General features: G+C 42.5%; 1 protein-coding gene across 1 annotated transcript in view; it reads right to left on the bottom strand.

Annotated features, from left to right (window-relative positions):
- The window catches only part of adam19a (ADAM metallopeptidase domain 19a), a 134,391-nt gene that overhangs the window by 23,787 nt on the left and 87,820 nt on the right, over positions 1-22,784 (bottom strand). Inside the window, exons 6-14 of the mRNA XM_079810658.1 lie at positions 22,339-22,522; positions 20,472-20,537; positions 19,820-19,891; positions 19,477-19,643; positions 18,802-18,886; positions 11,682-11,824; positions 8,889-9,066; positions 6,576-6,665; positions 5,881-6,076 (exon numbers count right to left, since the gene is read on the bottom strand). Of these exons, the coding sequence (XP_079666784.1) occupies positions 5,881-6,076; positions 6,576-6,665; positions 8,889-9,066; positions 11,682-11,824; positions 18,802-18,886; positions 19,477-19,643; positions 19,820-19,891; positions 20,472-20,537; positions 22,339-22,522 (1,181 nt within the window). The remainder of the gene's footprint in view (positions 1-5,880; positions 6,077-6,575; positions 6,666-8,888; positions 9,067-11,681; positions 11,825-18,801; positions 18,887-19,476; positions 19,644-19,819; positions 19,892-20,471; positions 20,538-22,338; positions 22,523-22,784) is intronic.

The following is a 22,784-nucleotide window of genomic DNA, read 5'->3' as shown; positions in this document are numbered from 1 at the left end:
GGAAGAGCCAGGACATTTTTTAATATAACTCAGATTGTATTCGTCTGCCATGAAGAATATCATATTTACCTAGGATGGCTTGAGGGTGAGTAAATCATGGGCTAATTTTAGTTTTTGGGTGAACGATCCCTTTAAAGGTTGGTTTAGGGAATTAAAAGCACCATAATTTACATTGCAGATACATTTTTAAGAGTATATGCTAAATAGAAAGATCAAAAGAACAACATTAATTTGAAATATCTTTTTGGAACATTCCAAATGTTTTTGCTGTCACTTTTGATCAAATAAGTGCATCATTGCTGAGGAAAAGTATTAATTTCTTTAAAAAAAGAAAGAAAAATCACTGACCAAAAACATTTAAACAGTAGTGGAAATTGACTATATTTCCTATCCTCTTACCCAAATCTGCTCGGGTTATGTATATAACCCTTGTTCCCTGAGAAGGGGAACGAGCACTGCATCGGGACGACGCTTTGGGGATGCTCCCTTAGCATCAGCGAATCTGAAACCAGAATGCCAACTAGGCCAATCCGATTGGCGTGCGTGATGACGTCATTGTGACGGCATACCCGGAAGTATAAAAGGGGAGCTGGAACGTAATGGCGGTAGTAATTGCTCTGAAGCATGCGCTCCAGGCGCGCCGAGGTGTGGCGTCGGGATGCAGTGCTCGTTCCCCTTCTCAGGGAACAAGGGTTATATACATAACCCGAGCAGTTCCCTTTCGAGGGAACTCGCACTGCATCGGGACGACGCTTTGGGGAACGAGTACCCACTAGGCCACACCGAAGGGTAGCGCCTGCCCTAGTGTGAAGCCGGAAACCGGGCACAGCTAGGACTGGAGCACCCTAGCACCAGGCGTCGTAGGGAGATCCAGGCTATAAAACCTGATAAAAGTGTGTGGGGTAGCCCACCCGGCCGCCTCGCAGATATCCTGCAAGGGGACCCCAGAAAGAAGGGCCACCGAAGAGGCCATGCCTCTGGTGGAATGAGCCCTCACGGCCACAGGTGAAGGCAAACTGCGCACCTGATAGGCCATGGTAATCGCCTGGACAATCCAATTACTGATTGTCTGAGTAGACGCAGGCAATCCCTTCTTAGGTGAGCCAAAACACACCAACAGTTGTTGTGATCTCCTCCACTGTGCAGACTTCGCCAAATAAACTCTGAGCGCCCTAACCGGGCAGAGTAGGTGAAGTCTCCCCTCTTCCGCCGTCACATGAGGCGGAGGATGAAATGCCTGCAGGACCAATGACCTGACCACCCTTGATGGCACCTTAGGCACGTAGCCCGGCCTAGGGTGTAAGATGGCTTTTACTCCTCCCGGGGCAAACTCCAGGCAGGTCGGCGTTACCGCCAAGGCCTGGAGATCTCCCACTCTCCTGAGAGAGGTAATGGCAAGGAGAAAAGCCACCTTAAGGGTCAGATCCTTTGGTCCAGCCGACTCCAATGGTTCGAAGGGGGCCTCAGCCAATCCTTCGAGAACCACTGCCAGGTCCCAGGTTGGAACTCTGGACCGAGCCGCAGGCCTCATCCTCCGAGCCCCACGGAGGAATTGTACAACCAGCTGGTGCCTACCCAGAGGCCCATCACCCAAAGGAGTGTGGAAAGCCGCAATGGCAGCCACGTACACCTTGAGTGTGGACGGGGTAAGCCCTGCAGAGAAACGATCTTGGAGGAACTCCAGCACTGAAGCCACTGGGCAGTTAACTGGGTCCACCTCACGTTCTCTGCACCAAGTGGAAAATACATTCCACTTGAAGCTGTACAGTCTCCTCGTAGACGGAGCCCTGGAGCTGAGTAAGGTCTCTATCACGTCTGCCGATAGGCCAGCCTCTATGAACCTGGTCCCCTCAGGGGCCAGACCCACAGGTTCCAAATCTCCGGGCGGGGGTAAAATATCGTACCCGCCGCCTGAGATAGGAGATCCCTCCTCAGAGGAATCTCCCACGGCTGACCTGCTAGCAGAGCTATGATATCCGAGAACCAAACTCGAGTCGGCCAACGGGGTGCTACCAGAAGTAGACTGACCCCCTGTCGACGGACCCTTTCCAGGACTCCCGGGAGCAGAGCAATCGGGGGAAATGCGTACAGACGCAGCCTCGGCCACGTCTGCACCATGGCATCCAGCCCCAGCGGAGCTGGATGCGTGAGGGAAAACCACAGTGGACAGTGGGACGTCTCTCGAGACGCAAACAGATCCACTTCCACTGGGCCGAACCTCTTGCATATGGCCTCCACCACCTCTGGGTGGAGTCGCCACTCCCCGGGCCTCAGCCCCTGCCTCGACAGGATGTCTGCTCCCTGATTTTGGACCCCCGGGACATACATTGCCCTGATGGACAACAGTTTCCCTTGGGTCCACAGGAGGACTCGGCGTGCTATCCTGTACAGAAAGCGCGACCTCAGTCCCCCCTGGCGGTTGATGTACGCTACGACAGACGTATTGTCTGTCCGTACCAGGACATGCTGGCCGCGGAGGTGCGGGAGAAAGCTCCTGAGAGCTTTGTAGACCGCCATCATCTCCAGGCAATTTATGTGCCAGGAGGAATGACGGCCCTCCCATGGGCCCCTCGCAAAGCGGCCGTCCATGACCGCGCCCCAGCCAGTGAGGGAGGCGTCTGTTGAAACGGATTTCCGGCAACAGGACGCTCCCAACACTGGCCCTTGGGACAGAAACCAAGGTTTCTTCCATATGACTAGGGAACGAAGGCCACTGCGCGTTACCCTGATCATACAGAATGGATTTCCCCTCAAGGAAAGCCACCTGGTTTACTTCCATATCAGGACATGGTGGCTGCGGAGGTCCGGGAAAAAGCTCCTCAGAGCTTTGTAGACCGCCAGCATTTCCAGGCAGTAGATGTGCCAGGAGAAATGCCTGGTCTCCCACAGACCTCTCGCAAAGCGGCCGCCATGACCACGTCCCAGCCAGTGAGGGAGGCGTCTGTTGAAACGGATTCCCGGCAACAGAACGCTCCCAACACTGGCCCTTGGGACAGAAACCAAGGTTTCTTCCATATGACTAGGGAACGAAGGCCACTGCGCGTTACCCTGATCATACAGAATGGATTTCCCCTCAAGGAAAGCCACCTGGTTTACTTCCCATAACCACGTCCCAGCCAGTGAGGGAGGCGTCTGTTGAAACGGATTCCCGGCAACAGAACGCTCCCAACACTGGCCCCTGGGACAGAAACCAAGGTTTCTTCCATATGACTAGGGAACGAAGGCATCTGCGCGTTACCCTGATCATACAGAATGGTTTTCCCCCAGAGGAAAACCCCTTGATTCCCAGCTACCACTGTAAGGGTCTCATGCAGCAGGCCAAGAGATATTCTGTTGGACGCAGCCGCAATGAGCCCCAGCAGACCTTAAACTGCTTCACAGTGATGCTGTGGCCTAGCTTCATTTTAGAGACCAGGCCGCCTGGAAGAACCCGATATTGGTACGCTTTGCCCCAAAAAGCGAACCTCAGGAACTTCCTGTGACACAGAAGGATGGATACAGGGAAGTATGCGTCCTCTTCAGACCCATCGTGACAGACCAGTCCTCAGACTGGATCTGAATCACAATGGAGGAAATGCTAAGCATCTTGAATCTGAATCTCCTCAGAGAACGATTCAAGTACCTCCGGTCTAAAGTTGGATGCAACTCGCCATCCCTCTTAGGAACTATGAAGTACTGGCTGTAGAACCCGGACTCCCTGTCTGGCGGAGGAGCACATTCTGTGGCCTCCTTACCAACAGGGAGTGAACTTCCTGTTCCATTACCCGAACCTGCCCAGGGACCACTGCCGTCCAGACCACCCCACTGAACTTCAGGGGAAGGTAACCGGACTGCAGTCTGTATGCCCCTTCCTACAGTCGCAGGCCCCAAGCTGATATATTCGGAGGCATAACCATGCGCCGAGATAATCTGCCTAGGGAACCAGCCTCTCGAGGCCGGTCTTTGGTGTCAACCGAGCCTCCTACCCGACCCCCTGAAGCGGCTTACCGGCAGGGCGAAATCGAGGAAGATTTTCGGTGTGCGTACGCGTTTGCTGGACCACCGCAAGTCTTGCTAGAGGCGGCTGGTGCAGCACGCGTGCACGGGGAAACGATGTGGCCCGAAGCGTACTAGACGGCGGGAACACAGCGTCGATTCCCGAAAACTCCACAGGGGAGGCGACCTCGATCGCTCCTACCCGGGAGAGGGGGCTGGCCAGCAGGGGGCCTCATCTAAGGGAGCAGCTCAACAGGGCCACAACCCTAGAGCGGACACTGCGATTAGCAATTGCCTGAAACTGATGTGTCCCGCAGGCCACAAGGCGGCGAGAACGACATCAACTTCAGGAGGGCTCCATCTTAGATGAATATCCAGTTCACAAGTTAAACACGCTTGGGTGACAGAATTTAAAGTATCCAACTTATCAAAGTCGGATAACATGACACTCAATTCCTCGGAATTAAATGCCATCATAATCACCAAACCCGTGCAACCTGATCTGAATAACAGGCTGAATAAAAAATATATCTAACTCCTCAAAGTCAGATAATATTTTAATTTAATTCCTCAGAATTAAATGCAGCCACAATAAGGTGAAACATAGTCTGAATGATAGGCTGAATATCTAACTCCTCAAAGTTAGATTATATTTAATTTTAATTCCTTAAAATTAAATGTAGCCGTAATTAATCAGACGACACTGTTTTATTTGTATTTATACGGACTCATAGACCCCGCGTTGCCTCAGCAACGTGGTTCAAGCCGTCATAATACAATTGGCTTTCATCCCTCGAGAAAAAAAGCCAAACAGTGTCACACAATACAGTGAAACATGGTCTGAAATGACTGAATATCTAACTCCTCAGAGTCAGATAATATCTCATTTAAATCCTCAGACTTAAATGCAGCCATATCAGACAAATACTGATTTATTTTACTATACGGACTCGTCCGTTAAGCCAACCAGTATCTCATGCACACCGATCGCGTGTGTTCACATTAATTGCAGACCCATAACCTGCGCGCTGCCTTTTTTTTCTTTTTTCCCAGCAATCGCGTGGATGGAATCTTGCATATTTAAGAAGTGCTTATGACTTTGACTGCCTCGATGCTGAGTACGTCTAATTCCTCAGAATCAGACCTCTCACACATCGCGTCCTCCGCCCCGGGGGAAGAAGCCGCAGCGCGGGCTTCCACACGGGGAAGGAGAACATCTGAACTGTCAGATAAAGACTGGGAAAATGCCTCAGCAGTCCCAGTCCCGCTGACAGTCCATCCGTGAGCCCCATGACCAGCCTCGCCGCACCGCCTCGGCGGATGCGGGACCGATCCAAGGGGCTCACGCCGAGAGCGGAGCACTCTGAGCGTCAGCTTTCATAATGCTCACAAGCGGCTCCCTCGAGAGCCGCTCGAGCATGCTGAACGCCCAGGCAGTGCACACACAGCAGGTGTGTATCCGAGCCCGACATGTAGCGAGGGCAAGGATGCACACACTGCTTGAACTCTCTCACTTTTTCACACTTCATTTCAATCACACACTTTCACTGACATACAACAGTAAATAGACAGACAGTTTGACAGATAGCGCTTGCTGAAGAGCAATAACTACCGCCATTACGTTCCAGCTCCCCTTTTATACTTCCGGGTATGCCGTCACAATGACGTCATCACGCACGCCAATCGGATTGGCCTAGTTGGCATTCTGGTTTCAGATTCGCTGATGCTAAGGGAGCATCCCCAAAGCGTCGTCCCGATGCAGTGCGAGTTCCCTCGAAAGGGAACAAACAACAAACTTAATTTGAAATTATTCATCCCTTGTAAACAAAATATCTCTTGAACTGGATGCTGCAAATATAGTTTCCTTGCAAACTAAAGACACAGCCAGACAGCACCAAATCTTACCGTAACCCCACAGCTGCAGGCATTGCTGTTCATGGGTCAGACACATGCCATTATAGCAGTAGGCATGACCACGCTGACATAATGACCCATCCAGGAGGTAAACGTTAGAGGGGCAGTAGGGCGAACCTCCTGTGCAGTATTCCGGGAGATCACAGGCACCGGCTGGTCCACGGCACATGGTGCCGGCCTGCTTCAGCTGTGGGCAGAGGGCATGATAAGGAGACTGGAGAATTTTGATGAAAGAAAAAGAGAGCAGGTGATGGGCAAACTACAGAGGTGGCTGGAAACAGTCAAGGCCTAAATCCTCCACTAGAAACTATTTGGAGCAACAGACTGATAGATGCATGGATTGATCTGAAATCAGAAGCTCTTGCACTTGCACATTTTGCCCTGTTGCAGCTTTTCATTCTGACACATTTCAATGGCGTTTCAGTATATATATATATTGCTTGCCAAATTGTAAGTTTTTTCAGAATATACAGCTTATTTGCTATGGCGTCAATGGAGAATGCCATAGGTGGTGGTTCCAACTTCCAGCAGCAGGGGTTAACAGGGCCAGGCTAACCTGCTAAACCTTGACCACTTGTATGAAACATATTAAGTGAAAGTCAGACCAGAGATGGAGTGAGAGAGGGAAGCAGTGGGAGAGAAATAAATAAATAAATAGATAAATAGACAGATAAATAGTTAGGCACCTTGCAGTCCTCACAGCAGACCCCGTGGGCACACTGTGCATCCACCTTCAAAGTGCAATTGCTGGGGTGGCAGCAATCATTGGTGCACTCCTGTGGGAGATAGAAAATACACACACACACACCTTCTGATAAAGGTTATCCAAGCAAATCAACATATGGCTCTCAACTTACATGGCCAGCCACTTGGAGCAAGTTGTGAAAACAAATTATATATATATATATATATATATATATATATATATATATATATATATATATATATATATATATATATATATATATATATATATATATATATATATATATATATATATATATATATATATATATATATATATATATATATATATATATATATATATATATATATATATATATACTGTATATATATATATATATATACTGTATATATATATGGCGCCTGCTTGCATGCTACGATTCAAGAATAAATTGAGAAGAGAAAATGCACAGGATGTCAGATGCATGTAAAAATGTTTGACATGTATGACACTGATATATACAGCTTGGAGGCGTCTGACGGCAAATAATTATACCGTACAGCTGAAAATGAATAGAGGAAGGGTGTGTGTGTGTGGTGTTTTTAGGGTGTTCAATGAGGAGGAAACGGTCACAACACGCATATACGCTCTGACACACACACACACAAACACACAAGTCTCTTTCGTTCACATTTAAGCACACACATCAACCTTTATTCAGCTTGATACGGTTTCAGAGCATCAAGTGTGACTGACAGCTATAATTATCACACTAGAAATAAATAAATGGTGTGATTCAGTGACTGTAATGAAAAATAGACATGCATACACGGCAGGCCTGCACATTCAGATCTATTTTTATGTATTCATGGAAGTGGAGAGGGCTGGCAGATTATGGTTTGGATTAAAAGGTTTGAACAAAGGTGTATGATAACAGCTCTCAGTTTAGTGCCTCAGACTAGCTTTTTCTTTTGGGTGATAGCTGAAGTATTGTTTCACTGAATGTGGTATTGGCGGCAGGTAAAATCCAGAACAGTAGTCCAGGTGTTTATGTATTGACTAGGAGTTACAGAAGCTACCTCAGTCTACCCACACCAGATGGCAAATCATCCAGCCATTATATGCGCACTGACAGCCTGTCAAACATGGCTTTGCAACAAGGTGGAATGCTCCTCTTTCTCTCTCTCTCTACATGGTGAACGTGATTTCACCAAGTACAACATGTTTCTGGATAATAATCTTTGTTGTTCCTAGAAAAACATTCCAATCAACCAATCAGATTTGAGGGCCAAGTTTACAGTTTGTCAAAATCACGGTGACCCTCTCTAATCATGACATGCGAGCAAACATAAAAAAAGTATATGCTTTCATCGGTTACACTTTGTTAAAGCAGCATTTTTTCCGCTGTAGTTTTGCTAACATTTAAGTGTCTACCTTCCATCTGGTAAAATAAAACTTTTGCTGCTTAAAGGGTTAGTTCACCCAAAAATGAAAATTCTGTCATTAATTACTTACCCTCATGTCATTCGACACCCGTAAGACCTCAATGCATCATGAAGCTTCAAAGCGTTATGAATCAGTGAGTCGAATCATGATTTCGGATCGCGTGTCAATCCGCCAAACTGCTGAAATCACGTGACTTTGGCAATCCAAACCGATGAATCGACTCATAACGCTTCGAAGCTTCACGATGCATCGTTTTGAAATCGGTCATCACTATATAAGTCGTTATTTAGGTTTATTTTGTGCAGAAAACTATTCTCGTCACTTTATAAAGTTATTGTAGAACCACTGTAGTGAGATGGACTTTGTAACAACGTCTTTAGTACCTTTTATGGGTCTTGAGAGTGTACAGTGCATTGTGCCAATGGAGGCCTTTCTGAGCCATCGGATTTCAACTAAAGTATCTTCCTTTGTGTTCCGAAGATGAACGGAGGTCTTACGGGTGTCGAACGACATTAGGGTAAGTAATTAATGACAGAATTTTCATTTTTGGGTGAACTAACCCTTTAAGCAAAGCTTGTCACAATAAAACAATATATATAATATATATATATATATATATATATATATATATATATATATATATATATATATATATATATATATATATATTCCATGAATAAATAATACACACATAAAAAATTTGACATAATCAATGATAATTCATATTAACTATCACATTTTGATTTACTACATGTATTCATACCCTCTACTGTTCTCTGAAAATTGACTAATTCATGATTGGTCTGATTCAATATTCTGTAAATCAATAACTCATTCCATTCAATAATTCATTTCACCCACAAATCACCTCTGGTTCTCCACAGTCACACTCCTCCCCTTCCTCTACAAAGCCGTTTCCACACCTCTTGCCCCCGACCAGATCCTTCATGTTGGGCATGTTGAACAGGCACATTCCTCCACCCTTCTGGAAGTAGTTGTCCAAGTCTTTTTTACTACAGCGGCTGAAAACTTTTGGAAACGGGTGCCTGCAGACCATTTTAGAAAGGGATATATATCAATTTTGTGCATAAAAATAGTTGAGGGAAAAAAAATGCACTAATGAAAATAAGCAGAAAAACTTCCAATGTATTAAACAACAGTCAGCCATAGATATTCAGGTGGATGCAGTTCACCAGTATGGGTTTATAATGAATCAAGTAACAGGATTATAATGAAAGGTTTTTATTCAAAGTGGAGAGATAAGTAGTGGAGTTTTCCAAACTCTTTTTCAATGTTTATGCCATGGACAAGTAAAAACACTTCCTCCTCTTTAGTGATCTCCTCCAATCTTTTGTCTTACCTTTTCTCTACTGCAGGGGCATAAGAACCAGGGGGCCTTTTAACCCACTTCAGTCCAATCAAACTTCAAACCAATTCACTCTACTCAAACTACTATCCTTGCCATAAGTGATGTGCTTATGTCAGCCAGTTTTGACCTCATACTAGCAGCTGTTTTTTATCCAGAAAAAGTTATTTCAGGCTCTTTTCTTGTTTATGTCTTACTTAGCTCTTACACTGTATGCTGGAAACCGCTGCACCATCAACACTGGGGTTCCACAGGGCTCAGTGCTTGGGCCCCTTACTGTTTTCCATTTATACCAGATCTCTTAGAACATCTATCCAATTGCATGGCACCAGTGGTGTCTGGTGTGCTCTCTACAGTGGCCTGCGAAAGTATTCAAACCCCATTCATTTTTTTTCACATTTTTTTTTACTTTACAACTACTTTAAATTACTTTTATCCCACATTAATCAAAACTCCATACACCATAATAACAAAGCTAAAAAAAACTGATTTGTAATAACTTTATTACAAATAAAAAACTGAAATAATTACATTGCATAAGTATTCATAACTAATTTCACCTGTAGATACTACTACACTTTGAGTGGAGTTAACCTGTGGTAAATTCAATTGAATGGGTATGATTTGGAAAGGCACACACCTCTCAATAAAAGGTCTAAAAGCTGAAAATGCATATCAGAGCAAAAACCAAGCCATGGGGTTCAAAGGAACTGCTTGTAGAGATCAGAGACAGGATTGTATCAAGACACAGATCTGAGGAAGACTATAAAAAATTCAGCTGAATGGAAGCATGTAGCCTTAATGGAAGTTTGGAACAACCAGGGCTCTTCCTAGAGCTGGCTTCCTGGCCAAACTGAGCAATCAATGGAGAAGGGCCTTGGTTAGAGAGAGTGGTGACCAAGAAGCTGACTTTGGAAATGGGAGAAATTTACAAAAGGACAAACAGTGTGGTGGTAGCAAAATTTAAAGTTACCCTTAGTGAAAACCTAGTCCAGAGCATTCAGAACCTCGGACTGGGCAGAAGGTTTACCTTCCAATAGGACAATGACCGTAAGCACACAGCAAAGACAATGCAAGAGTGGCTTATGGACAACTCTGTGAATGTCCTTGAGTGGCCCAGCCAGAGCCTGGGCTTGAACCCAATACAACATCTCTGGAGAAACCTGAAAAGGTCTGTCCACCGACGGCCCCCATCCAACCTGACAGAGGATCTGAGGAGAAGAATGGCAGAAAATCGCCAAATGCAAATGTGCAAAGCTTGTCACATCATACCCAAAAAGACTTGAGGCTGTAAAGTTGATTTAACTAAATAGCCTACTGTGTTAAGGGTTTGAATACTTATGCAATGTTCTTATTTCAGTTTTTCCTTTTGAATACATTTGCAAAGTTGTCACAGATATATATATATATATATATTTTTTTTTTTTTTGCTTTGTCATTATGGAGTATGGCGTATAGATAATTTAAAGTAGTTTAACATAATGCAGCAACAGAACAGAAAATGAAGGGGTTTGAATACTTCCGCATAGCACTGTAATTCAGTGTTCTCAGAATGGACTCAGAATGTGATATGAATATCATCTAAATAATTTTAATATAGTCTTTACCACAGAATGGGTGAAATTTGCTCCTGATACTATCATGAAATGCCAAAATAGATGGCACATACATATACTGTATACACATACATATATATACATATATATACATATATATATATATATATAATTTTATTTTCTTCTGTGATGGCAGCCATTATTCCAGTCTTTAGTGTCACATGATCCTTCAGAAATCCTTCTAAGTATTCTGATTTGGTGTTCAAACATTTGTTATTATTATCAATGTTGAAAGCAGTTGTGCTGCTTAATATTTTTTGCAGAAACCATCATACACTATTTCCCCTAGGATAAATAGAAATTTCAAAAGAACAGTATTTATTTTAAATAGAACATGATTACTGTCTCCAAACTTTTAAACGGTAGTGTACATCAGATGGTCAGTGAATGGCCTGTAAGCATGAAATCTGAAGTGGAGACCAATATTGCTCCACTCATTCTTAGAGACTCATCATTAGCAACTAAGAATGTACTTGTACAGGAGAATCTTGCCTATGTATTAGTTCAGTAGTGACAGATTAGAATTATTTGCAAGTGCTCCAGGGTTCTTTGTGTATCTAGCATGTTTTCAGTAATTACAGTACCATGAGTTGTGATCTGCATTGTAGGTTATTTATAAAAGGAAGCATCTGCTAAAGGCATCAATGTAATCCAAATGTAGAAGACTATCAGTATTTACCCTGTAGCTGCCGCCATTACACATCCACCCTGCTCAGCAGTGGCTTCCACGCAACAGCCCTCATGGTCATGGCTCATGCCAAAGTTGTGGCCAATCTCATGTGCCATGGTGGCAGCCGCCCCAATGGGCAATTCAGAATGGTCCTGGAAGAAAAGATCATTTCATCTACCAGCCATTACAAACATCACAATAAACGAAAAAGCTGTTCAAGCACTGCTTTAAGAGTCTGTCTAAAATGATGAATTCAATATACAGGATTAGAGTATTTGCTATTCTCACTGCCATGTGATAGATTAATTGTATTTTATGCTTCAAAATTGGACATAAAGGCTATTTGTAGCCCACAGGCTTCTATCGGTGCTGTGCCATGGTAGGTAAATGGCAGTAGAAGCCCAGAGGACATCTCTGATCTCCAAAGGCATCTTTGTTATGTTACAATGATGCCATAAATTGTGAAGAATGTTGTTTGTTTGACCTGCAGGTGGTAATTTAAGTACCTTGGCTGGGGCAAACAGAATAGCCTTTCTTTTATCTTCATACCATGACACAAACATAAACGCACACACTTACACATATTTCTCGAAAAAGCAGGCACAAACAGATGTCTCTGCAAAGGGTAGGCAGTGTTGATTTTGACAGACACCACTGATAACATTTCCACCATAAAAAAAACTATGAAATATGACATGCAGTTGCATTTCTTCCTAGCAACCACATTGTCCTTGTCATACTGGTTCAGAAGAATTTGAGGAACATGCAGGATGCTTTCTCAAAACCTAATCATGGGCAAGACCACACATGAACTCCAACAGTGAGTCTAAATTCACACACTGTACTTTTTTTTTTTTTTTTTATTACAGAAAAAAGTCTGTAAAAATTCTACAATAAAAAATTATTAATTGGTTTAAAACGCCTTGAGAAATGGCAAGTGTAATTTACATGCTACTCCCCCTGCATCCATTCATTCAGGTTTGAGCTGAGAAGCCGAGACTGTCCCGGCCATTTCATGTTGTGGCAGTAGGGACACAACGTCTCACCCCCCCCGCAATGTTGTAACCTTCCCAACATCCCACGCACGTAACGTCGTCCCCCGTACCATGAGGTGCTGGTAAGGACTGAGGTGCTGGTTCCACAGTATGGTCATGATCATCCTCTGTTTGGAGACAGCCTTCCCTTTCTGCTGTCCCCCAAAACAGACAAATAACTGCTCTGAGCATCTAAAGATCTCTGTGCGCTCCAAGTAAACATGCAGAGTGTGTACTGGACACAGCGACGACAAGGCTGAATTGTGTAGTCGAGTAAGATTGTTGAAATGAGCCAGCACAACGGGGTTGTTTACTGTTTCTTGACCTTTTCTCTTTAAACAAAAAAACTCACAGCTGCACAGACTGGAAGTTAGCGTTAGGGAAGTGCTCCTTTCTCTGTGCAGAAAAAAAGAGCACTACCGCCACATCCTTACCAAAGGGAGGTTAACTTGTGGAAAAAAACATCACATAGACTTACCAACCAGGAAGTACCACACATGGAAAGAAGTCTCTGAAGTAGGTCCTACCTGAAAAGGGAGGAGCTCTACAAACAGTGACTGGCGGCAGAGCGGGAAGACAGGTTTACCGTCAGGGAAACCGTACTGTGGAAAATACATTATATGGGATTGCCAACAGGGAATCGCTACATATGGAGCATCTAGCCCAAGTACATGGGCTGACCTGAAAAGGCATACTTCACGAGTACTGGGTCTGGCATCAAATTCCTCTGCTGAATTTGACTGCAGTAGGGTGCTGTAGGGAAACAAACGTGTCCAGGGTTGCTCTACCGCTGCTCTACAGATGTCTGTTAGAGAGGCACCGTTTGCTAGAGCCCAGGAGGATGCAATACTTCTTGTGGAGTGTGCTCACACTACTCAGACCCATGGCATGTCAGGGCAATGGCATCCACAATCCAGGTGATCATCCTCTGAAGGCTGTCTCCATCCTCTGGAGACAGCCTTCCCTTTCTGCTGTCCCCCAAAACAGACAAATAACTGTACTGAGCATCTAAAGATCTCTGTGCGCTCCAAGTAAATATGCAGAATGTGTACTGGACACAGCGACGACAAGGCTGAACCGTGTAGTCGAGTCAGATTGTTGAAATGAGCCAGCACAACGGGGTTGAAAGCGCTAGCCGTGTGTCCAAACTCTGCTCAAGGGGCTGTCATAAGAGCGAGAGCCATATGCATCAACTGTGCCACCCCCGTCAGGAGCACTTTGAAGCCTGTTTGTGGTTCTCAGTGCTGTTTGGTGAGCAGGTGGCTCCAATGGGGAAGGACTTTGGCTGTGGGAAGACCGGGTGTGGGACCTGGGTGGCCTGCTCTTTAGGCTGGCGGCCCTGTTGCACCACAATATTCTATTGCCTCCATCTGCTATTTGTTTGCATGTATTTTACAGATACTGCTTCCACAAATTCCCCTCGGAAGAGTCCTTTCCCAACATCCTTCATCTCCGCAAGGTTGAGCCCTAGACAGCATTCCTGGACCACAAAATTAGACTAGTTGGCACAGTCCACCTGCAAGAAGTCAGTTACCACAGGTTTCCATGGCTTATGTAGCTGGATAGCCATTTGGACGGTGTGTTTGCACACGGTTGAACTCTATGCAGCACCATTGGCTGCCGAATAGAAGAAAGAGGAAAGATGGTGGTGAATATTCCTTCCTTCCAGAAATGCAGCAAAAGCAGAAGATGTAAACTGAACACCGTTATCTGTAAATATACTCAATGGATTTCCATGGTTGTTGAAGACTGATGACAGAAACAAAAAAACACTGAATTCACAGCGACAGTGAGTAAAGGAGACCTCAGGCCATTTTCCCTAATAGTCAGTTAGTGTTATAGCAAACCGGATGCAGCAGTGTCAAATGGCCTGACTATATCCACAGCCATTTTCTTCCATGGTCCATCTGGCAGCAGCACCAACTAGAGAGGAGCAGGATGTGACTTGACAGTTTTGTCATTGAGCCGACACCCATGGTAGGAACTTACAGCATCGTAAACTTGAGCATCCATCCCTGGCCACCAATACAGATCACAAAGGCGTTGTTTGGTCTCACCTCTCCCTTTGTGCGCTATGGAGACCAGCATAGATTGAAGAGAAGCAGGAAGCCTCGGAAGATGAATTTGTCCTTAACAGACAGCTCCATTCACAGTATACAGTACAGCAACAACTCAATATCCAGTCCCTTGGGTGAAGGAGGCCAACTAACCATTAGAAATCAGTGTACGAAGTTAGAGCAGGACAAAAGTACACGCAGCATCAACATCAGCTGCAGAATTACTGGCAACAAACGTCTCATCAATATCATCAACGGGAGCTGGAGCAATATCATTATCAGCAGGAGAAGCAGGTATGGGAAAACGTGAAAGATAATCAGCAGGAGCAATTAAAAAATTGCCTGTACACGTGAGCTGTAGAGAGGTTTAACCGTGTGCTCAAACACACTGTCCAAATGGCCATCCAGCAACATAAGCCAGGGAAACCTGTGGTAACTGACTTCTAGCAGGTGTACTGTGCCAACTAGTCCAATTTTGTGCTCAAGGAATGCTATCTATGGCTCAACCTTGCACCTCCAATAGTATGACCTAAGAACAGCAGCACTTGTCATTATTGAGCTGCAAGCCAGCAGCCCGTTTTTAGCAGTTCGCACCAATTTCACGCGTTACCGCCACCTACTATGAACTTGATCCAGATACTCCAACCATTACCCCATCCTCCACCGCTCAATGAAAGCAGCTTCTATAGTTGTTGTAAGACTGCTTGAAGGTGTGGAGTTCAGCTACTATGTTAGCTTTTGGCACAAAGTAGGCTTTCAATGCATCCTCTACATCCTTATACGTCGTACCTGTGTTAGGCAATGAGTTGAAAATCCATTGTCCCTCTGTACAGTGGCAGTACAGCTCTACGTCTTTCATCTGGCCATGCATCCACTGTTGCATCAATAAAAATCAGCAGCCATGTGCTGAACGGCATAGCAGGCTCACCGGGGCAAGGCAGGAGAAAACCCGGGAAAGGCACATTCGCAACAGCCATCTTTGTGACCAGCGACAGATTAAAAAATGGCTAAACCTTGTCACCAATTTGTGGTGTCTGTCAGGAGTTAATAAGCAAAGAAAAACATGAGAGAGAAGTAGCAAACGTCATCCAGCTTCTTTACTTTTTCACTTCTGTTCTCTCCCACACGTTACTTCATTACATAACACTTTAAAATTGTATTGTTGTAGTCAAGACCACCTAATCCGAGACCAAGTCGAGACCAAGACCAATGTGTGTTGAGACCAAGACAAGACCAAGACTTTGAGGGGTTGAGACCAAGTCAAGACCAAGACCAAGACCAAGACCAAGACCAAGACCAAGACCAAGACCAGACCCCTTACTTATAATAAATATAATTAGAATAAGACGCTATGTAGCGCTGTTACGAATCAAAAGAAATCATTAACAACAAAATTCATCTTTGCGCTACAGAGGTGATACAGAAGATGCATCTGAATTGGTAAATTCCAAATGCAAAAATAATGTTGAGGATAATGTTTTAAAGGGGTGATGAATTGAGAAATCAACTTTCCCTTGAGCCTTTGATATATAAAAGTTGATCGTGATAACATCCTGTAAGTTTCGGAGCTAAAAACGTCATTGTTAGTCAAAGAAAAGCTTTTATTGACACCAGGCCCAGAAAACGCTCAATCTCAGAATGTGTCGACCCTTGACGTCATCGTATGCTGAAACGCCGCCTCAACAGATAAATATGTACGCCTGATTCTGTAGCCCTGCCCACCGACTCTTGGAGCTAAACGGATCGCGTTACCGAGCAATAAACATATTGCGCTGTGCCTGGTTGTGGAAGAACACAGTCGCTGCATAAGCTTCCTTCGGATTCTAATATTGTAAATGTGTGGTTGAACTTTATTTTTTAATGAATATCCAGCTTACGTGGGGAAGATATTGCACATATGTTTATTTCACCGGATTCGTTTGTAAACAAGAGGCTGGATTTGCAGACAGGATGAGATTACATGAATGAATGAAGCAACACACTAATGTGAGTAATTGTTTTTTTTTATATGTGATAGTATTGCATTGTTACAGATCAAATACAATGTTACATTGTGTACATGTCTAACTAAACATAACTTACCACGCTGTCACAGGGCTTGCAAAGCCAAAATATGTGGGGCTATGTGTTTTCCAGATGGGCTACAAATACGTATCATCTTAAATAGTGAAATAACATTCCTTTCTTGATGCACGTTGTTCGCTCTCTTGACTTGATATTTGGAGGAAAAATACAGTCGCGGAAGTTTTGATCATGCTGTCTGCAACATACTTGGCGCGCCCGTATATCCACCGATCGGGCGGGCCAAGTAATACAAACATTCATATTAATTGCTGGTGGGTGAGAGATAAATCATTGTGTTTGTTTGATAAAGACCTTTTGCGAGGCCTGTGGGTGAATCATTACGGTTACTGTTTTCCCACATGCTTTCAAAACGCGTACCGAGCCGAAGCTCATTAAATATGCAAAGCTTATCCAATCATAGCAGTTGGCGTTAACTTCCAAGTTTTCAGTGCGGCATGCCCATTAAAACTGAGCGTTCCATGAGAGAGGGGCAGAAAATAGCCTATTACTTATTCATTATGATGTTTTTGAATGTAAAAACCACGCAAACATCACAAGTAGACCTCAGACAACAGTATAAAACAATTTAAAAAGTTCATGACACCTTTAAAAAAAATATTGAATGTTTGTTAAAACAATATCATGTTTGCAATCATGCTCAAATTTGTGAAAACAGCTCTTTTGCTCTTGTGATATTGGTTAATTATATCACATGTTATAAATCCAGATCTCATACAATAACTTTTTGCAACAATATCTTGAGTTTTGTGAGCATTTGTGTTAATTTTTGGTGACATTTTTGACACAATCCCTAATTAGGTTACAATAAATCGACACAATAAATAAATAAAATTAGAAATAAGTTATTGATTGCATCTGAAGCAGTAAGTTTTACATCCAATCACATTAATGATGATAATAAATAAATCAGGCAATGCACTGGCAATTTAGTAATATCCCAGTTGTGGTCTTGACCGGTCTAGAAACAAAATCCAGAGTCCTCTTAGTCTGAGACCAAGACAAGTCAGAGTACAAATGTGTTCGAGACCAAGACAAGACCAGTCAAAGACAGTCAAAAAATGGTCTTAAGACCGGTCTAGAGACCAAGACCAGTCTCGAGTACTACAACATTAGTAGTCAACAATACAATGTTACTCATGAACACAACCTATAAAGGCCAATGAATCTAAAGACTTTCGTGTTGCAAATTAAGGTTTATAAGTTGTAAAAAAATATTCAGGCACAAATATGTCATCCCGTAAAATACCTGAAACATAGTGACCATATTTTTCAATGAATTTCTGGCATTCACAGCTGCTGTTTTTATCCTAATTTTTAATTAGATTTTTTTTCTTCAGTACTTAATGAACAGGTAATCAAAACTAATCCACTTCTCTAACTCACTAGTAATGCCTGTAACCACAATGACATATAAAGACAGTAAATATCAATACTTTGTATTATGCCTTTTTGACAATATGACATTTCATTTTTACAGTTTGGCATTTGCACTGCTTTCATCCTCTCAGATACTGCATGTGGGCAAAAATAGTCAGATAGTTATTATATTATAGAATATCATTATAGAAACTATACTGTTGTGTGAACGTAGTAGGTCAGCCCATAACAATCCAAATTCTTAAAATGTAATAAGCAACCACTGTTGACATGCAAAAAAAAAGTTTTTTTGTGTACCTCACTGATCTCAGTTGGACTAAGCAGGCTATATTGATGTAATGTAGAATGACCCCATCCATGTGTAATATCCAGAAGGAATGCTTCACCCCCGCATTAGTATTCTGCAAAGTGCTCCTCTCCCGCCACACAAAGTAATAGAGCCAATAAGAGGCTAATCAGGTGTGTGGGAGCTATTGATCATTTTATCAAATCCCTGCATGAGCCATACACAAACCCACAATCTATACACACACTGTTTACAGCCTGTTCCAGATGCAAGCATGCACGCTTACTTACCACGTTGATGCCGCCCGAGTTCTCGTGACTGCACATGCCCTCCAGCGGAGCCATGCCAATGGTGGTGCCCTTGAAAACCACACCACTGCAGGGAAAACAATACATAATAATTTCAGCTTTGATATCAATAAAAATGAATGAGCCATTCTTTGAATATTAGTTGTACACACGCACACACACACACACACACACACACACACACACACACACACACACACACACACACACACACACACACACACACACACACACACACACACACACACACACACACACACACACACACAGGTCAAAATTTACTGGTATTACTATACTCCATGTGGGAAATACCTGGACCACACACTAAACCTTAAAGGAAAAAACCTGTATGATTTTCTTTTTTTCTCCAGCAGAACACAAAAATAGATATTTTGAAGAATGTTGGAAACCAAACACTTTTGTTAAGCATTGACCATTGAAATGTTTGACAGAAGACAGAAAGTAATACAGGTTTCGAACGACTACAGGGTGACTAAATGATAAAAGAATTGTCCATTTGGGAGAACTATCCCTTTAATAATGTATAACGTACAATAATATCAAGCAAACTTATAACCAAATTTTAAAAACAAGACTACGTTTTAGGACAGTCTTGTTTTAAATATGTGCACATGGTTGGTGTGTACTGTGACTAACGTGAGTAGTTGGGCATTGTCGTGTTTCTTGCGGGATTTGAGTTTCTGTCTCCACTGAAGGAAGGACCAAAGAGTCGAATTTGGTTCCTCGTTGATGATGCACTGGTCATGTTCTGTCCAAACCTCTAGACCAATCAGAGGTACACGAATGTTCAATTCTCTGTAGAACTGATCAGACCAAAAAAACAAAAACAAAAAACAATTAGGGACACGGTAAACGGATTTATTCAGTTAAATATTATTATAATACAGACATCTATGAATTTTGCATTCAGAAAACAAATATGCAGTCTAAACTGTCAACAAAACCTTTGAACCAAAGAAATGCACCAGGCTTGACATACCTTATCTACATAATTAGCAATTTCCATTATCCTCAGTTTAGTTTTGTCAAGGTCCTTGTTTTGCTTTCTGTACTGTAGAGACATGAAGAAACGGCAGGAGGAAAATTGATCGAGACGAACATACAAATGCATGAGAAAATGCATAAACCTGTTACGGAGAAATTTGATTAACTAAATCCAGTCGTAATTAAATTTTAAATAACCTCCTGCCTCTTTTGGCTTAAGGTGAATATTATACAGATTCAATGTAGATGTATGAATGAACTCAATCAGAAAACTCAGCAGAATGTAACAAAGATCGTCTGCATGCCTCTCATGAAAATAAGGACTAAAAATTAAACTATTAAATTCACTGATAACTTCTTGATAACTTCCTATACATGTAAGATATCAGCAAAGGGAGAGACAGATAAGAGAGTGAGTGCGAGAGAGCGAAAAGGCACTTCCGAAGATCTATATTTAAGCAACAATTTCTCAGTGACCACATTTAAATGAGAAAGTAACACTAGGCTTAAAGAACCGGTTCTAAAGCACAGTTTATATAACTCTGCCTGTATTTGAAGCTCTAAAGCCTTAATTCCTGTGGTGAACTTTGCTGTGTGGAAGTGTCTAATTAGCAGTAGTGAGTGTGACACAGGTATCATCAGCTTACCAGTGTGTTGTCAGCTACTATATACAGTTCCATGTACTTTGTAGTACCCCAGGCATTTCGTCTAACCTAGGGGTAGGGATAAATAAAGAAACAAACAAATGACAAGCAGAAAGAAACGTTAATTGCTGGAGGGCAGGATTTATGGATTTGTTTTTCTCTAGTCTCTTGCCGCTTGTTTTTGTCATGCATACAATAAATGTGCAACAATTTGACAAGTGAAGGAGTGACAATTGCATTAAATCACATATATTGCAATTATTATAAAATAAGTATTAATTTAAATGCCAATTGTCATTCATGCCCACAATTTGGTTTACAAACTGCCTACAAAATCTCAAAGACTGTATGCAACAATATTGTAGCAATGCGGTTATTTTTCACTGCTTGGCGTCAATGCTGTCTTAATGTTCATTTTTATTTGCATCTTAATTGATGGATCTAATTCACTCAAAAGACTGCTTTGGCATAGTAATCACAAAAGTGTTCAGTCGTCTCAAAGTGACAGCTAGCACTTTACAGTAACCTAGCAGTAAATAAAATGTGAGTGAAACAATAAAATAAGGGGAAGAACAGATTGTGCATACAAGTCATCTTCCTTGACAACCAAAGAAAAATAAAAGTGCAAGTTAATAAATGTTCACAAGCTATAAAAATCAAAGCACTGCATGGCAAAATGAGTCTCGTCAGGAACTCGTTTGTATGCCTATTAATGGAAATTGTAAGTAATTGAATTCCAGTTTAGATTTCTTTAGTAATTCAGAGATCCCCCTAATTATATTTCAGATAAAAATAACTATTCAATAATAATAATAATACAAAAATACACAGATTATGGCAGGGTCCTGCATATGTACAAATGCTGTATGTGGATGTACCTTTGAATGTTTTTATTATGTATGGAATGTCATGGACTCAGAAATGTTGCTCAGTTATTAAATTGTTTTTAGTTTGGAGGACACATTGCAAACTACAAAAAGCCAAGGAGAAACCAAGTGCTCCATTGTCATTTGTCCTAGAAATCAGTTTCCAAGGCAAAATAGTGTTAATATGAGACTCTAAACGCGGGATCTGTGACATTTAAAGACTAAAATCCAAACAGGAACATACTGTACTACAGTATAGAACCTCAAAGTTCAGGAACTTTGTAATACAATAGTAGCAGGAATACATCATCATTGAGGAGCGAGCGCATTAGTCCACACTGCTTATTAATTTATGGACCCTCTAATTCTCATTTGTAAACAGCAGGCCAGTTAGAAGTCTTCACTGCTCGGCTTTAATGGGAAAGCAAGTGCAAGCAGAAAAATAGCAGTAGGAGGGCTCCCAACTCCTGCTAATGATCCTCAAAAGTTTTATAATAAGACCACATTATGCACTTCATCAGTCTGAACACTTAACCTGGGCTTAAGATGGCTTTATTTCTGTACTGTAATGAACCAAAACACTTTTTTATTTTCACAGTGCATTATGGGAACAAATGCACAACCTGAAAATGGGTGGAATTGCAGACTCACACTGTAACACAACAGCTTTGCGTCAGACCACAATGTTCTGTCCTGTGAGCGGCCTTCGTTTAATAGTTATCCAATCATTAAATAATGGAGGGAACAGAACATCTTTGCTTTTGTGACACTCACAATCCACTCATGAGATCAGAAATAGAGTCTTTACATATTGAATAACGATGGTAATAACTGTTATTATTTCCCTAATGACCATAATGCTTACAAACTAGTGAGAGCTGCTTTACAAAATGAGACTTTTGTCACCTGGGGAAAAGATTGATTAAATAGATTTTTTTTAATGATTATATTCTGTAAAGATCAACATTTGCAGATAATATGAGGACAAATGATTTCTGACTGACCCTTTGATGCAAAGGTTTAAGATGACCACTGAACAGGCTCAGGCGTCCAGTTTGATGGCTGTGTCCACATGTGCCGGTTTTGATTGGCAGGTCTTCAGTGCGATAGAAGGTGTGGTGGAGAACCTCCTGGCCTCTGATTGGCTCCAGGTAGTATGTATCATTTGAGTTCAAAACAATCAGACCTCTGCAGAAGAAAATCAGAGCAATGTCAGTTCAAATGTTCTCTTGTTGAAGTTGTGTCAAAAACAATGAGAGATGAAGGGAAGGGATCTCTGTATTACAACAGCTTTGAAAAGGGTGGGAAATGAAAATCCTGTCATCATTTACTCACCCTCCTGTGGTTCCAAACCTGTATGACTTTCTTTCTTTTGTGGAACATAAAAGAAGATATGTCGGACACCAAACAGCACTGGAACCCAATCACTCTCATTATATGGGGCAAAAAA

This window comes from Gobio gobio (assembly GCF_949357685.1).
Source record: "Gobio gobio genome assembly, chromosome: 2".
Lineage (NCBI taxonomy): Eukaryota > Metazoa > Chordata > Actinopteri > Cypriniformes > Gobionidae > Gobio > Gobio gobio.
Note: the sequence above shows the minus strand (reverse complement) of the source record. Positions and strands in the feature narration are given on the sequence as shown.